The sequence below is a fragment of the Miniopterus natalensis genome, chromosome 13 (genome assembly GCF_054644295.1).
Source record: "Miniopterus natalensis isolate mMinNat1 chromosome 13, mMinNat1.hap1, whole genome shotgun sequence".
NCBI classification, from domain to species: Eukaryota; Metazoa; Chordata; class Mammalia; order Chiroptera; family Miniopteridae; genus Miniopterus; species Miniopterus natalensis.
The window spans coordinates 14,708,352-14,726,787 of NC_142093.1; the positions used below are offsets into that span (position 1 = coordinate 14,708,352).

An 18,436-nucleotide genomic window follows, 5' to 3' on the forward strand; every position below is an offset into this window, starting at 1 on the left:
TTTCTTGCATCTCTTGCTTCACTTCTAAAATTGAGGCAGTTAAAATCACTTCAAAATAGTTCCTTAATTTTTGAATTAAAAATTGTTTTCTTCTGCCTTTAGTGGAGGTAACAGTAATTAAGCTTTATGTGTAGTTTGGTGGCAGTCATTTATGTTGTCTTGTTTCTCTGTTATACTTCTCAGTTTAATTTGATCCTTATAAGAATTAAATGAGGTGTGGTTTCTGTTATTTCATTTTATAATTGATGAAACCAAGGCTTCAGTTAAAAAATGTATCTGTCCACAAACTGATAAGCAGGTAAAGGACACTATCCTGTGTCTCTGCAATTAGAGCCCATATTCCTGACAGTTAAGTATTCCTGCTGTCTGTTTTGTGGCAGCTGCAGAATTATGCAGGTCACATTTTAGAAACACGAGGTCTTGTCCATTGAGGGAAATCTCTGTGGAGTCAAGGGGTGAATTTTTCACAGGCCTCACTTTTTTGCAGCTTTCTCTTCTCTGCTCCTTGGCTGTGTGCCTGCTCAGCACTTGCTATATAAAACCTTGTTGTTGGCTTGATAGTAATTATGGAGCAGACGTGCTTTGTAGTGACACTTTCCAGCTGGGGAAGCATATGTGAAATGTGTTTACTGTAAATACTTTAACATAGGGATGCTTTTTATTGAGGTGACATTTCGTTGTAGGTAAATCTGTAAAGTCATGATACCTCTTCAGTACTAGCATTGTCTTGAGTTCCCTGTTCCTCTGAAGCACAAGCAGGTGGGGGCTCTCTGTCAGGGCCGACTGGATTTGTAGATCTCTAAGGGCATTTATGATGTTATGATTCTGCCCAGTGCCAATTGCTGTGTAATAGAGCAGTGTCTTTGCTTCAGGGCCTGAGTAACTGGAAAATATGTATAATTACAAGACATATAAAGATTAATGATATTTTGTGAAATTATATCATCTTAGCTTACAGTGTTGTGTGTTTTTTTTCAGGAGAAAGGACTGGATGCAGTTGTTCTGAGTCTGCTCATTCTAGATGGTGAATCAATCTACAGCCTGACCTCAAATCCTATACTGCTGTTATTAGCACGAGTTATCCTAGTGAATATAAGACATAAACTGACAGCAATTCAGGTAAGGGAAGAAAAGGAGCCAGGAGATTCATACCCAGGTGTGATTTTCATGCTGATTAGCATTAGACTTTAGGTGTTATGTTGACAATATCTTGATATATTTGTTGTCTAAGTTTCCTTCTAGGTATTTAACATTAAAGTCTGATGAAAATATGCAAAACTTTCTCCCTCTTGAGATTCATCTTATGTAAAATGAGCTTATATTGAGCCTCTTTAATAGGATTTTATATATGTGTGTATGTACGTGTGCATGTGCATAAATGTTCATTCTCTGAATCTGAAATATAGGTTAAAAACGTCTTTCTTAGTCTTTTATGAATCATGTAAGATTATGAGCAGTAGGCAGACTTGAGCATGATCTATTGCAGCGGATCTTAGTTACTGTTTCCTGGCTCATACACAGCCTTGTTTCATTATTTGGGTTGGATTTAGTAGAGCATTTGTTGAGTATCTGTGACATCGATTCTTTAGGTCATGTATAGATTAGTGAGAAGATGCACTCAGACTTACAGAAGGCTAACAGGCAGTAGTAGGAGGTGACAAAAACCACAAGAGATACAAAGAGAGTCTTTGGAGGTTTGGTGGAGGTGTCAGCTGTGCTTTGTGAAGTCTCTGTTTTAACTACTCAAGTCTCTTAACTATTCAGCTTTGCATTGTGGTGTGAAAGCAGCTGTAGACTATATGTGAACAAATGGGTGTGACTGTGTTGTACCAATAAAGCTTTATTTATGGACACTAAAATTTTAATTTTAGCTCGGGCCAGATGGCTCAGTTGGTTGGAGTGTTGTCCCATATACCAGAGGTTGTGGGTTCAGTTCCCTATTAGGGCATATACCTAGGTTGCGGGTTTGATAACCCATTTGGGGTATATATAGAAGGCAACCGATGTTTTCCTTTCACATGGATGTTTCTCTCTCTTTCTCTCTCTTTCTCCCTTACCCTCTTAAAAAAAATCAATAAATGTATCCTTGGGTGAGGATTAAAAAAAATTTAATTTGATATATTTTCATGTTACAAAATGTTATCCTTTTTTTAAATTTTTTTTATTTTTATTTTTTTATTTCAGAGAGAGGAAAGGAGGGGGGGAGAGAGAGATAGAAACATCAATGATGAGAGAGTCATTGATCAACTGCCTCGCCCACAGCCTGGGCATGTGCCCTGACCGGGAATCGAACCCTGATTTCCTGGATCCTAGGTCGATGCTCAACCGCTGAGCCATGCCCAGCCGGGAATCTTTTGTATTTTTTAATGATTTAAAAGTGTAACACTATTCTGACTTCTTGAGCTGTACAGATACAGGTAGTGGGCTGCATTTGGCCCATATCCATACCTTGCTTACTCCTGTTCTGATTGTTGCAACTTGGGGACTCAGATCCTGTATTGCCAGTAGTAAATCTAAATTTTATGTGATCTCTCAATTTCTAAGTGTTGGCTGAAAATGTTAAAAAACAATATTTCTATGAGCAAAATGTTGACTTGGTTTGTGCTGTATGAGGGCTTCCTTTCATGAGCATTTAAGTTTAGACAGACAAGACGCAAGAAGGGAACTCTCAAGAGAGCCAGATATTTATTTGGAATCAGTTGTACTAGAAGGGTTTTTAATAGATGGGTTTCAACATGTCCTAGCAGATATAAGGTCTTATCTTTGTTTTTTTTGGTGACATTAGTTTGAATTAAAAAATGTTTCCCAAGTTGATCAGAGTTAAATGGTCCTATAGATTAACTAGGACTTGGCTCTGAAGAAAGTATCACCAAGAATGAGGCTGCCAGATGGCAGTATTTTCTTTCTGGTGAGACTAATGGTCATTAATGAATGAGTGATACAATTTTAAGTTTTGTTGGTGGAAAACTTTCATCAGCAAGTGTGTGAAGCATCACTTGAATAAAGATACGTGTACTATCAGCAACTAGGAGGACAAGTTAATATGTGAAGTCATACTTGGTAGGGTTGGAGAGACAAGTTACCTGAATTTCTTGGCATATGCTTAACAACTTTTTACTTCAGCTTTTAACCCTATTTTCTCATACATCACCATGCAAAACAAAGATCATTCTATGCCTTTCAATTGAGACATTGAAGTTTTTTTTCTTTGGGTCTTGAATATATTATTCTCTAAATGATGATGTTTAAGAGGACTCCTTTAATAAGTGAAGGTAAAATGATTAAAAAGCCTAGCATACTTATCCAAGTTAATTTTAATCTTTTAAATTAATTTTGAATAGATTGGCTCCTAAGAAATGTGTCAAATTGTTTATTGCAATATTATTTTTGTAGAACTGTAAAAGATGATTTTCCCCAACCCTCTAATCTGTGAAATATGTAGACTGGTATTAGTAATATGTCAATGTTGAGTGAAGGGTCCTGGTGTTTAAGTCAGACCAGAGTTAGCCTGGCTCAGCCACTTAACAACTGTGTGACCTTATGCTAGTTAATGTCTTTGAATATCAGTTTCCTTATTTATAAAATGGAATAAGTCTGCAGGCATTTATTGGGCATCTTTTTTTTTTAATCCTCACCCGAGGATATTTTTTCCATTGCTTTTCAGAGAGAGTGGAAAGGAGGGGGGGGGGAGAGAGGGAGAGAGGGGAACATGGCTGTGAGAGAGACTCATCAATTGGTTGCCTTCCGCACTCGCCCCTACTAGGGGCTGGGGGATCGAGCCTGCAACCAAGTTACATGCCCTTGACCAGAATCAAACCCAAGACCCTTCAGTCTGAGGGCTGACGCCCTAACCACTGAGCCAAACCGGCCAGGGCTATTGGGTGTATTTTGAGTACACGAATGCTCCTTGCCTTTTAGGAGATTATTGACTAGTGTGGCTTCTCAGTGAGACCATTCTGTATTAAGTCCTGTAATCAGGAGACAGGATATAGAAACCATCTAAAACAAGGCTTCAACTTTTCTTTTTTAGTAATGACTCAAATTTTCTATTAAGCAGTTCTTGGCAAGTAGAAAAAGCACTTTTATTTTCTAGTAGAACATAGGCTGTGCTTTATTTGTCTCACACTCCCCCTTCTATGTAAAGATTTTGGGTTAAGAGTTAGTTTATAAATCTGATCTTATGCTGTATGATTTTTTAACAAGGGCAGTCTCTTTGGATCTATCTAAATTCCCATGTCTAGAAAAGGGAAGAATCTGCTGCCAAACCTGACTCACTTATTGCTGACAGAGGATAAGGGACAGATAATTGATGTGTACCATGACTTCATTAGCTTTACTGATAGGAACAGAGTGAGGCAACACCTCAGGGAATTACATTAAAAATGATGTGAAACGTCTATTAATTCTACCTTTCCTTACATGGACTGAGGAAACTACACTAATAATTAGAAAGCGCTTTGTCATAGAGTCAAAATTCATTTGTGATTGTGTCATTGTTGCAACTGTTGTGGCAGCTTTACCTCTTAATCAAATGCAGAGGTTAAGTTCAAGTAAAATAAGACGTTTGGTAATTAAGCATGATCCCCTATTAGTAGATACTGCTTTTTAAAAAAAGGAAAATTAATTTCTCACAGTTTCACACAATATAATTCAAAGTAACAGTTTTAATTAATTTAGATGATTCAATGCATGATCATGCTTGATACTTTAATGAGTTTTATCAAAAATATAACTTGCACACACACAAACATGCAGAGAGGAAGATGTAGAAGAATCTCAACCTCCGTCATGGATTTTTCTGAGGCAGAAGGGTGGCATTGGGGCAGCAGAAGAGAGACTTTCACTCTGCACTGTGTTTGCTTCTGTATTGCAGGTTGTTTGTTGTTTTTCTGTTTTGTTTTGTTTTTTAAATAAGGATGTATTGACCAAGTAAGATCAAGTGTTAGAGAAGAGAGAAAAAGCCACTGTGTTCTCAGCCTGTTGGTCAAGACATTGTATAAAATGCAGTCTCTATCCTCAAAAAAATGTTTAGACTAGGTAGAGTTATACACTTGAGAAACAAGAGCGGTCCGATGTGGCCTTACTTCTAGGAACAGTGTAGACGTTCAGAAGTGAGAGACCAGGGTGTGCTATACTAGTGGGAGAGGGCTTCATGGGTGAGGTTTCACAAACATGCGAGGGAACTGCTGGCTTGCTGCAGTGATGGCTGAATCTAGCGAATTTCTCACTTGGTAGTTTGTGCGGAGCATATTGCTTTGGGAAGGATACAGAGATGAGTCAGACATGACTTCTCATCTTGTTGGGTAAACAGCAGACAACACCTGAAATTAGGGGTGACGTACAGGGTCACAGTGGAGTGTGTTTGCAAAGAGTGGTACAAATATCTGCTGGAGTGCAGAGGAAGGAAAATATCCCCCCTCAGGAGGTTCTGCGGGAGGCCTCGTAGAGTTGTTGGTGCAGGATGGTTACAGCAGACTTTTAGCGGAGGGCATGGTGAGTCCAATTGGTGTCAGGAAGCCCAGCGGACTGAAAACAGGCTTTGAGAACAGAGGAGAGGGGTGTTCTTGTGGAAGATGGAGAAGTGGATTTGAGTATTATTACCGAAGACATAGCCGTGGGCGGGAAGCTATTGAATAAATTCAATTTCACAAATGTAAAAAGAAATTCTAAAAATTAATTTTAATTGTACAAATCTTTTTTCTAAAGGGTCCTTTTATTTCAACTGACATGGTGCTTGCTTTTTCTAGAGCTTGCCTTGGTGGACTTTGAGGTGTGTGAATGTTCACCAGCAGTTGCTTGAGGAACGCTCACCTCAGCTTTTTGCTCTCGCTGAAAGTTGTATTGATCAAGGTATGTAGCAGTTTTTTATTTGATGTGTAGCTCCATTTTTTATTTTTATTTTTTTAAAATAGGGCTTTATTGATTTCAGAGAGAGAAGCAAGGAGAGGAAGAGAGAGACAGAAACATCAGTGATGAGAGTCATTGATTGGCTGCCTCCTGCACGGCCCCCACTGGGAATGGAGCTTGGAACCCTGGCATGTGCCCTGACTGGGAATTGAACCAAGATCTCCTGGATCCTAGGTCGATGCTCAACCACTGAGCCACACCCGGCCAGGCTCCATTTTAATTTCTTGGCTGAGACATTCATTTGTAGCTTATTCTGTGACAGGTGCTAGTGATTTTATTTGAGGTTGTGTCTTTTTTTTCTGGAGGTGTAATATCACAAATTATTAGGGTGTCAGATTATAGAATTTTTTTATCTTTGAGTTTTTAAAAAAGGCAATCATTATCACTTGTGTCACCTACTTAGAAGGAATGATTTGTTCTTTGTAGGTCACCATGATTTTATCATGAATTGCCTAAAGGTATTTTAATATGTTCTCTGTTCTTTAAGAGGCCTCATTGGAAACAAATGTAAACTCTTTTTAAAAAGATCCTTAACTCACTTAAGATGGAGTAAATTGTGTCAAATTGCTTTCAGAATAGGAAATTATTTATCCTATAGCTTATTAAGTACATGAAGAAAAACTTTTTTTTAACTTTTGGTAGAAAATACTTTTTACTGAGGATGACAGTAGATAGAGAGACATTTTTACATTTTGTTTTATTTTTATTTTCTTCTTTTAAAACTGATTTTTTAAAATCATTTTTTATTTTCAATTATACTTGACATATTAGTTTCAAGTGTACAACCTAGTAATTAGACATTTATATAACTTACAAAGTGATCACCACGATAAATCCAGTACCCATCTGACACCATACATAGTTATTATAATACTATTGACTATATTCCCTATGCAGTACTTTACATCCCATGACTGTTCCGTAACTACCAACTTGTACTTCTTAATCCCTTGGCTTTTTTCATCCAGCTCCCCAATCCCCCCTTCCATGTGGCAACTGTCAAAGTGTTCTCTGTATCTGTGTTTGTTTCTGTTCTGCTTATTTGTTTATTTTGTTTCTTAGATTCCACATGTAAGTGAAATCGTGTGGTATTTGTGTTTCTCTGTCTGACTTATTTCACTCAGCGTAATACCCTGTAGGTCCATTCATGTTGTTACAGATGGCAAGATTTCATTCTTTTTAAAACTGATTTTTAATTATAGTTGACATACAATACTGTATTAGTGTATAACATAGTGATTTAACTTTTATATACCTTACAGAGTGATCACCATGGTGAGACTAGTGTCTGTCACTGTACATAGTTATTACAATACTGACTCTCTTCCCTATGCTGGACATTACATCCCCGTGACTTATTTATAACTGGTAGTTTGTATTTCTTGACCTCCTCCCCCTTTTCTGCTGAATCCTCCATCCCCTATTATTTTTTATTGTAATATATAATGTACATATAGAAAAGTGCCTAAAATATAAATGGAAAATTTACCACATACTTTTAACCCACATACCCCTGTAATTGCCTCCCACTGCCTTTGTTACAGATGCCACCCCCCACCTGCCATGTTTCCTGGGGAAGCATTTTGAAAAAGAGGGAAAATCTTGGGTACCTTGATACTTGGTTTCCCTGGGCTTTTGGAATGATTGTTCTTGGCAAAAGTTGCCAAACAAAACAAAAATAAAAACAAATTCTCTTATAGTGAAGGAATACTTGAACACAAGTGAATGTGGACCTAGTAATGCACTTCTGAATTACAGGGAAGGGATTTGACTTTAGGTGTATCTGATTCCAAAGCTCACACCCCTTTCCTGTCACAAGAGGATAGAGTGAGTATGTACATGTAAGGATTGAGGGGAGTGGTGGGTAGCGTCACTCTGCGGGGAGAAGCAGTGATCGGTACTTGATGGAGGTAGCACATCCATGAAGCATAAAATAATTGTTTTGCTTGTGCCTTGTGTAATTGCAAGATGCTCCTGTACCTTTCTGGAGTCTGTTTCCTTCAAGGTTACATCTGTATAGTAACAAGGTAGGTCAGAGTACATTAGACAGGACACTAATTTGTGTAGTGATAAATATTACTAAGCTAGGTGATCAGTTGAAATTAATTTCTCAAGTTTTATTTTGTTCTAGGACAGAAATACATAAGTATATGCTAGTATTAGATAAATGAGCCATCTATATATAATTCAATAAGGAAAATATTTAGGCACATAATAATTGATTCATTTATGTTGTTTATATTAGCACTTGGTTTATATTCTTTCAGGACTTTAAGTAACTTAAGGTTATGGAACAAGCAAAGAAGGGCATTTTAGACTAAACTTCGTCTATATAACAAAATATCTATTTTGAACTTCAACTTTGTATGTTTAAAAAATTTATTTTGTGACCAGATTTAAAACCTGAGTAGTTGTTTGTTTATTTACTTATTTGTTTTATTTATTTATTTTAGAAAGAGAGGGAGGAAGGGAGAGAAAGAGAGACATCTATTTGGGTTTTTTTGTTTTTTGTTTTTAATATATCTTTATTGATTTCAGAGAGGAAAGGAGAGGGAGAGAGAGAGAGAAAACACTAATAATGAGTCATTGATCGGCTGCCTCCTGAACGGTCCCCACTGGGTATTGAGCCTGCAACCTGGGCATGTGCCCTGACCGGGAATTGAACATTGATCTCCTGGATCATAGGTCGACACATTCAACCACTGCGCCACACTAGCCTGGCGAGACATCTGTTTGTTGTTCCACTTATTTGTGCATTCATTGGTTGATTCTTCTTTTTTTTAAAATATTTTTTTAATATGTTTTTATTGATTTCAGAGAGTTCAGGAAGGGAAGGAGAGTGAGAGAAACATCAGTGATGAGAGAGAGTCATGGATCAGCTGCCTCTTTCACTCCCTTTGCTGGGAATCGAGCCCGTAACTATGTGCCCTGACTGGGAGTTGACCGGTGACCTCCTGGTTCATAGGTCGATGCTCAGCCTCGGAGCCACACTGGCCAGGGCCACTGGTTGATTCTTGTTGGAGATCTAACCTGCAGCCTTGGTGTTTCGGGACGATGCTCCAACCAACTGAGCTACCAGGCCAGGGCTGATAGCTAACATTGTTTTAGCCCTTTCTACATGTACTTTTTAGGGGGGAACTCTCTGTGTCCTCCATCTTGATTGCAGTTTGGATCTAATTTAATTTCTGTACCAGAACTTTTCAAAAAGTGAAATATTATAGAAGTTATGAGGAGACTGCTCCTACCCAGATACCATGTGGGACTGAGTCATCTCATAGTAGTGTTGCCTGGGTGTGGCGTTCTCTTCAAAATGGAATACGAAGTAGGACTTGGAGAAAATGAAGGCCCAATGCCCCATTTAGCAGATGTGTCTTGTCTTCTTTCTGTTTTTAGTGAAATGAAAATGTGCAGACTGAGTCTTCCCCCATTCATGCCATCGCATATTTTTGAAATTAAGTGAGAGACTCTATAAACAAATTTAGTTCAAGGGAGAAGAGGAGTGGGATAAGCTTCTAGTTCATGAAATTGGGTAAAGTTTTGAAATCCAGGGGTGAGTTGAATATCATTGATAGAAATGGGTTAAAAGTTGATTTTTTCCCAGAGGATATCAAAAGCATTTGAAGGAGGAGGGTTATCAGGATTCAGCCCACTATTTAATTTTGAAACAAGGTAGTTACATTATTCTGCATAGGATATTATACAGTTTCCTATTTTTATTATACTTTTATGGAAAATTGGTAAATGAACAAAAAGCAAGGTATCACTAGCAGTTTTTTTTTTTTTTTAGGAAGTGAAGTTTGATATAGCCATTAATGCAGATTTATCCCATATTATGTAAATCTGCATTATTGGCTATCTCTATACCATATCGCTGACTAATGTTCATAATGATGACCTTTTCTTAAGAAAAGAAGCAAATACCTTCCTTATGTGCTATTTTTTATTTTTATTTTGTTTTATTTTTGTTAAACCTCACCAGAGGATTTTTTTTTCCGTTGTTTTTCAGAGAGAGTGGAAGGGAGTGAGGGAAAGAGAGAGAAACATCCATCTGAGAGAGACACATTGACTGGTTGCCTCCCCCCCGAATGGGCCCCAACCATGTGGCAGGGAGTGAACCCTCAACCCAGGTATGTGCCCTTGACTGGGAATCAAACCCACGACCTTTCGGTGTGCAGGTCAATGCTTTAACCACTGAGCCACACCAGCCAGGGCCTTATGTGGAATATATGTAAAATACACCATTATATGTAAAGGTAGGAACCATAGTGGTGTATTTTACAGAGAATTCTAAGGGGTAAAATTAAATTTCCAAACAGGAAGGAAAGGGTTAAGATATCTGGAAATATGACTATAAGTGACTCATTCCCCAAATGGTCTCAGTTTCTCTCTGCAGTGTGTTGCAGCATATAATTTGCTTCGCCTTGCAAATCAGAATTTTTTATGTTGCTGTTCTAGGCTAATCAACGACATTTTTTATTTTATCTAGTCATAAATTGGTCCATTTTGGCTATATCTAAATAGGTCTGTAGTTAGTCTTAAACTGCAACATTTCATAAACAATTTTATTTAAGAAAATGTTTTGTTCTGGGATTTGACCCAAGTGTTAACCAAGCAGTCAGTTACAACTGAAATACTGTTCAGTGTCCAGAGAAGAATATTATATTTGAAATGTTGCCCTTGAGGGATCATCAGAAAGTTGGCAGGAATTTTTTTCAGTCTATGAAATGGAGCAAGTATATTATGAACAACTGTGATCTTTATATTTTCGTCCAGGAATGTTACATCAGTGCAGTGTAGTGGAATAGAGCCCATCAGAGTGTCAGCTTAACTTTGCTGGACTGATCACTTCTATGAAAGGAGTAAGTTAGAATCTTGAAGAGTGTGTTCCTCAGCACGATGCAAGGCACTCTTGGATGTCACACTCATGAAACCATGGTTCTCTAAAGACTGCTTAAGGATACACAGCCATTTCTTTTAGGATCTGATACTAAAAATGTGTTCCAGCTCATGAAGAAGTAACCATCTAAGAGAAAACAGGTTAAAATGCTTTTTCGAAGAGTTCCATTGTGACATCTATAGGCAGTTGTGTGACTCTAGGGTTAGACTGTTCCCACATAGAAAGAGTTCAAGAGATTAGTCTCTTGGTGACTGATATATGCGTTGATTTTTTAAATAATTTGATACTTTAGAATGAATGTTATTAAACATGCTAAATATGATTATCTAATTATAATTATCCATTGGGGTTTCATTTTAACAGCATTAACATCTCATGAGAACAGATTTTGGTTTTAGCATATGTTTTAAATGTACTGGTTGACATTTTTATTCAGAAGGTCATGACTATTCATTTCCATGGAGTACCTACTGATTTGTTAAAATAATAAATGTACTCCTATTGGGTCAACATGCTCTTCTTTTTATTTAAACCTTGAGTCATCCAAAGCTCAGAGCTTTGTGTTCATAGTTAGTTCAGTTTTCCTTCGTTCTGCATATCTAGCCAGTTCTTACCAGCTCTCCCCCCAAGGCCCCTTACCCATCCTCTTCAATTTCTACAACTCTGAAGTCTTTAGTTTGGAAAGACCCTGTAGAGATGATTTTGTCCAGCTGACTAACTCATTTATAAAGAATTGAGACTCAGAGAGATTGTCCAAGAGCCAGAACTATGATCTGGAGTTTCTGACTCCAAATTACATTTCTCCAAACCGGTCGGTAGGGCAGAACTCTAGTATCTAATAGTGATAATGCAGTTAACATTTCTATAGTGCTCAGTTCATACCAAGCACTGTTCCAATCTTTAAGTATATTAACTAATCTGTTCTCAGTAACTCTTAGGAGATGGTGCTAGAGAGTCAATATAGGATGGTATAGTGGTGGATATAGTGTGTTTTTTTTAAACAGCTGTTTTGAAGTATAAATAACCTATAATAAGTCTCATTTAAAGTGTACAAGTGATGACATTTTAAATATGCATATACCCATGAAATTATCATAGTCAAGACGATTAACAGAACATAGTGTTTTAAGATCTGGCTTTTAGTTGCTATTCTGTCATTGACTCCCTGCGTGACCTCAGGTAACTAACTTACAAACCAAGGTTCTCTTCCACGTAAAAATGATCTTTGAATCCTTTCCAGGTGAAAATAATGTGATTCTTTGTAGGCCATCTTTCCACCCATCCTAATGCTGGAATCTATTGGAATATTGTATCCAAAAAAGTCATCTCCTCTTTTCTTGGGCACTTTCCAAAATGACTTTGAGAGGGAGCCCATTTCATTTTTAGGATCCATAAGTGCTACAAACTGCTTCCTATTATTAATTAAAAATATCTGCTATTTTGCCACAACTGCTAGCTAGAGCTCCTGTCCTATATAGTGGGCACTAGCCACATGTGACTATTTAAATTAAAATAAAGTGAAATAAATGAAATGAAGACTTGAGTTCCTCAGTTCCACTAGCCACATTTCATGTGCTCAGAAACCAGGTGGACCTAATGGCTATCACTTTGGAGAGTGCAGCTGTAAAATACCTCATCACAATGCTTTTTGGAGAGCACTGCTGTGGAGCACCAGAATGACAGGGTGGGTCTAGCCTGCCTTCTGCTTGGCCAGCTCTCCGGTTACTTACGGCACTCCCATTACCTCTTCATGTCCGAAAGGCTGCACCTTTTCCTTGGCCTTTGTCCCTTCTCCCTGTACTTCGGTACTGCATTGGTTTTTTCTAAATGTCAGTTTCATCATGTCATTTTTTTTGAATAGGAAAAATCTTTAATTCCCAGTTTTATCTTTGACTTTCTATTGCTTGCCAAAATTGATATTTAGTAAAAAGATTTTTTTGAATGCTTGCTGTGTTCCGGTCACTGTGCTAGGTGCTAGGGTTGTCAGTGAACTCAGTGGGGTAGGTGCTAGAATATAGGAAGAAAAAGGGCATAAAGAGGAAGGAATGAAGGAAGGGATGTGATTAGTCTAACTAAACTTGAGAGATCAGAGAAGGCTTCACAAAGTGGTTGATGCTTGAACTGACTTTCGAAGAATTGGTGAGAATTTGTTAGGCAGAGAAGTTGGAGGGTATACAATATGTATAGAGAGGCACAGAGACTTGAAACGTCTTTATGTGTTTGGGACTTGCAGGGTTGGGAACTGCTGGAGCAGAGCATGAGGGGTTGAGTGGCAGATCGAACGGGTAGATAGACCTTAGCTCACTAGGACATTGGATTTCCAATGTAATTATTTTGATTCATCTATGTAGTGACATGTAACCATAGTTCATTCCTTTTCATTGCTGTGTAGTGTTCCATTAAATGGAAATAGCAGTTTGTTTATCCATTTGTTGTTGGAAATTTGGACTACTTCCAGTTTTTGGCTTGTACTCTTTATAATTAATTAGTGTTTATGGTGAGGTACTTAGAAACCATGTTGCTGTCCTTTATCAAATTTTGAATTTATGTATTTATATATTAATATTAGTATGGACTCATGGGTCCCTAATTCAGTCAGTGGATTATAATTGATTGCTATTATTATTTTGATGCTCAAAGTATCCCAGGTTTGGCCAGCGGGAGCTTGTTCAAACTGACTTCTGTGCTCTTTCAACATGTCTTTGAGCACTTCTTTATTTTCTGATACAAGAAGATATCTTAGCCTCATTTTGTATTTCCTTGCTCCAGCCCTAGAATCAGTAATTTCTCCAAAAAGCTCTGGTTACTTTTAAAGCCTTTCAACAGATGTAGCTGGGAAGTATGTGTATATATATACACACACATACATACATATTTACATCTCTATCTATTCTGTATCTATTTATATATTGAAAAGCATGAATTTACATCATCTCTTGTTCCAGTTCATTATCACAAGGTTTATTCTACTCTACTCTTCCAATTTTGTAACTCCCTTCTCTGATAATGAAAAACCAGGCTCCCATTATCTGCAGTGGATGTACAATTCTCTTCTTCTTCTTTTTTTTTTAAATATATCTTTATTGATTTCAGAGAGAGGAAGGGAGAGGGAGAGAGAGAGAGAGAAACATCAGTGAAGAGAGAGTCATCACTGATCGGCTGCCTCCTGCATGCCCCTGACTGGGGATCAAGCCCGCAACCTGGGCATTTGCCCTGACTGGGAATCGAATTGTGATTTCCTGGATCCTAGGTCGATGCTCAACCCCTGAGCCACACCCGGCCAGGCTACAATCTTTCTTTATGCAGTGAATCTCCCAGCCATGTAGACTGTTTCTTCAACTCTAGCTCAACTATGTAGCCTGTTCCCTTGGCCCTGGCCCCATGAAACACACAGCTCAGTACTTGACCAGGCTCTGTTGAATGCTGGGCAATACCTGGCCCTGTCACATAACACCAGTTGAGACCCTAACCCCAGACATACTGGTCTAGTCCCAGCAAACATTTGGGTGAGCCCTGGGCTTTGCAGACTTGCTGGATGAGCCCCTGTCAAGCCACCAGTCCTGGTTTTGGCAGATGCATAGCTCGTGTCTGCAGCCTCTGCAGTCACTCCAGCTGAGGCCCCTCTTGAGATGTTGTTCCTGGAAAACCAAGACCAGGCCCCAGCAAACGTGCCTGCAGTCCCTGACCCCGACCAAGGAGCTCCAATTAAAATTCAACCTGGCGTGCTCTCCTCTCTTTTTCCAGAGCAAGCCCACGCCTTTCCTCTTCCTTTCCTCTTCCTTTCCTCTCTCAAGGCCCATCTCTCTCTCTCTCTCTCTCTCTCCCCTAAGCTCCAAGGGCCCTTCTTTTGCCTGAGTAACTGCTTTCCTGAGCCAGTTTCTTCTATGGCTCACTTCTTCTACCTCTGTAACTTTCTAAATAAACTTTCTCTTATAGTTTGAAAAAACAAAATTAACCTTGCAAAATGTTTATATCCTTGATTGATACCTGTATTAACATAATTACTTGCTTTAGTCTACATATTAAATGTTTCAGTAGGGGAAAAAATAGTCTTTTCAGCAATTGGTGTTGGGCTACTGGGTAGACACATGCAAAAGAACAAAATTGGACCCTTATCTTACCTCATATACAAAAGTTAAATCAAAATGGGTCAGACACCTAAATGAAAGAGCTGAAACTATAAAACTCTCAGGAGAAAATATAGAAGTAAATCTTCATGACGTCATATTTGGCAATGGATTCTTAGATACTACACGAAAAGCTTGAGCAACAAAAGAAAAATTAGACTTTCATCAAAATTAAAAAAACTTTTGCTTTGAAAAATACTATCAAGAAAATGAAAAGACAACCCACAGAATAAGAGAAACTATTTGGAAATTTTATATATATATATATCTGACAAGGGACTTGTATCTGTAATACATGGTGGGGCAAAAGTAGGTTTACAGTTGTTCGGTTTCTTCCGGTTTCGGAACAATCTGCTCTTTTTCTTAAGGATCACCTCAACATGGCAGGGAGAGCTCATGTACCGGTTAATGTGCCCATGAGCTCTGTAAGTTCTGTGCCACATCTTGGGAGCTTTTTTCACCTGGAAGTACTCAGTGACCAGAGGCTCTACATCTACACCCTTAAGTTCAGCCATTACTCTGCATTTTTAAGCATGTGCAGCAAAAGTTCAGCACTCTTTGGGCCACTGACCCTTTGTCCAGCCCCACTGTTTGGCCAGGGCGCACCTACCAGCTCCACCGTTGTGATGACAATGGCACACATTGCTTCTGTAAAGTGACATCCTTCAGATACTTGGTGGCTTTTTGGATACGCATGCCCTTTATGTCCTGGGCAGTTTCATGAGCCTTCTTAAAGTAAGCACAAAGATTTGAACATCTTGGTTTGCATAGTTTTGTGGGTTTTTCTGGGTCCAGTGAGTACTGAACCATTTTTAAAGGTTACGTCAGGCCCCTTTTGGGAAAAGCTTTCTTTTTTTAAGGGAGAAATTCTGCATTCTTTATGAGTTTAAATTGTAAGCCGATCTCTTCATCAGATTTTTTGTATTGTTTAACTCTTCATAGATTCATTTGGTACTTTGTATCAACACCTTGTGTTGCCATATATTTTTTTAATAGGGTGGAGACAAGTACTCTAAAACAAGAAAGAGCAGGGTTATGAATCCTACCTCCTAGGATTGTTTGGAGAAAAGGAGGTAATGTATATTAACATGCTTAGCTTCGTGCTTGGAACAAGTGCTCAGCGAATGTTCCTTACATTCCAGATTTAAAATTTCTTTAAGAGCAGGGCTAATGTAATGTATACTTCACATATTATGGACTTAACATTTTACTCATTAATATAATTTTATTCTCATCATAGTTTTTAATGTTCATCTTTTGTCTTGCAGTGATAAAGCTGGAGCATCTGTTTGTAGATGACTCGGGTCGATATTTGGCTGTTCAATTCCATCTGGAATGTGCATATATATTTTTATATTATTATGAATATAAGAAAGCAAAAGATCAGTTCAGCATTGCTAAAGACATCAGCAAATTACAAATTGATTTGACAGGTAAGACTTTTTATCTTTTGATTTATTTTTATCATAAAACTAATATATACATCGGCAGTTTGGTTATATTGTTTGGGCATATTTGCTTTTCTGTTTCCTATTTTTTGCTTTACAAAAATAGATTTTAATTTAAAAATTTATAGTTTTGCAACAAACTTGAAATTATACGTTTTCTTTATTCCTGAAGACGTCCATTTATTTTCTAATCTAGTTAGACACATGCTAGTAGTAGTATAGGAGCCAGGCAGAACACAAAGGAACTTTTGACCATTTGGTTGTGGATGTGGGTCTCCTAAGACCCCTCCCTCCTGATTCCTAAGTTTGGTTTGTCCTTCCCACATTGTCCTTTCTTGTAAATACCCATCTATGGCTTTTATCCTGCTTTTTTTGTATTCCTTAAGACCACATTTTTGACTGTTTTGTGTAGATGTTTCTTCAATGCCTTACAACACTATCTGGCATATAGTAGTGACTCAATAAACATTTGATGAGTGAACAAATAAATTACAGTATTTCTTCTAAAACCTCTGTGTTTCTTCTGAATACCAAATAAGAAACATTGGTTTCTTTTCATGTATTGCTCTGTCCCTCGTGTCTCACAATATAAGTGGCTCTCAGTATTGAACACAGTAATGAAAGTCAGACATCATTAGCTGATTGCACTGTTTACACCTGCTGGACATGGACTGCAACTCCCAGTCTGTGAGTATTCAAATGCTTGAACCTATTATGTCTTCCCTAGGCTGGGCCTGGGCTATTTCTATAGCCCATTCTTAGCCTCCAAACGCCATACTTCTTACTCAGCTACATAAAATCCTTCAGATATATTATGAGTTAAATATGACTTTGTGGCCTGGTCTGGGATCTTAGTCATCTTTTATTATTGTTTTTGTAGGGAAAATTTTTAAATGTTCAGTTTACAACTTTTGGAACAATGGTCATGTATAAGTTGGAGTTTTGTCTGTGTTGAAAATATGTAATATAACTTGTGAGGTTAGTTTCAGAGATTGTGATTTTGAATATTGTGGACTTAGGAGACTTTTTTGGACTACTTGAAAAACTAACAGTACAGTAGTACCATGTATGGTTAGCTTTAACTGTTGGTGTATTTACTACCTAGTGTTCATAATTTTTTCCAAGCTAAGAGTGAGCAACTTAAATACAAGTGTGGTATTCACAAATAATAGGTGAGAGTCAGATTGCTTTTTCCATTTAGCGATAGCCTTACTATAAAAACTTAAGTTGTGTTAGACCATCTCAGTAGCTGTTTTTAGTGTAATGTGTAAAAGGTTGATGTATAACTTAGAGCCAGAGTCATAGCAGGATGAAGTCCAGACTTCTTAGACTGGTCTGTTATCAAGGGTCTTTGTAATGTGACTCTTACCAGAAGATGGATGTGAGAACTTTTGCTTCTCTTAAAGCTATTGTGCAGCAAGTTATTTCAGTTACAAAATGAAAAAAAGATTGGTGTTACCTGAGGCCAGATAGAAAGACTGGGATTTAGAACCTGAAAACCCTGGCTTTAAGCTCTGGCTCTGATACTGAGAAGCCCCATGATCGTGAGCAAGTGACTCTGTTCTTCAGAACCTCCGCGTTTTCATCTGTTATGTGGAGCTGATAATATTTCTTCTACCTACGTTACTTAATGAGTTATTCTTTTGAGGAAGTAGGAAATGCGATGCAAAAGTAAGTATGTGGAATCTGTTGGCAGAAATCCTGGGTTTGAGTTCTGGCCCCACGGTTTATTGGCTTTATAACTTTACAAGTCATTTAAAATCATTGGGACTCAGGTTTCTCTTTGTGAAATGGAGAAACACGTTATAAACTCTAAAGTACTCTGAAAATATTGCTCTTTATGATCATAGATTTGATTGACAAATCAATAAATATAATTTTATATTTTTTTTAGGGGCTTTAGGCAAAAGGACACGGTTCCAGGAAAATTATGTGGCGCAACTTATTCTTACTGTAAGAAGGGGAGGGGATGTATTTTCACATTGTGAATTCAGTCCGGCCCCAACTCCTCAGGAACATTTAACCAAGGTGAGTAGGATCCTGAGTTATTTAAATTA

At 37.9% G+C, this 18,436-nt stretch overlaps 1 protein-coding gene across 1 annotated transcript in view; it reads left to right on the top strand.

Moving 5' to 3' along the window:
* TTC27 (tetratricopeptide repeat domain 27) overlaps positions 1–18,436 on the top strand; it is a 105,932-nt gene that overhangs the window by 8,081 nt on the left and 79,415 nt on the right. The window contains exons 4-7 of the mRNA XM_016218982.2: positions 979–1,119; positions 5,748–5,850; positions 16,200–16,364; positions 18,274–18,407. Coding sequence (XP_016074468.2) covers positions 979–1,119; positions 5,748–5,850; positions 16,200–16,364; positions 18,274–18,407 — 543 coding nt within the window. The remainder of the gene's footprint in view (positions 1–978; positions 1,120–5,747; positions 5,851–16,199; positions 16,365–18,273; positions 18,408–18,436) is intronic.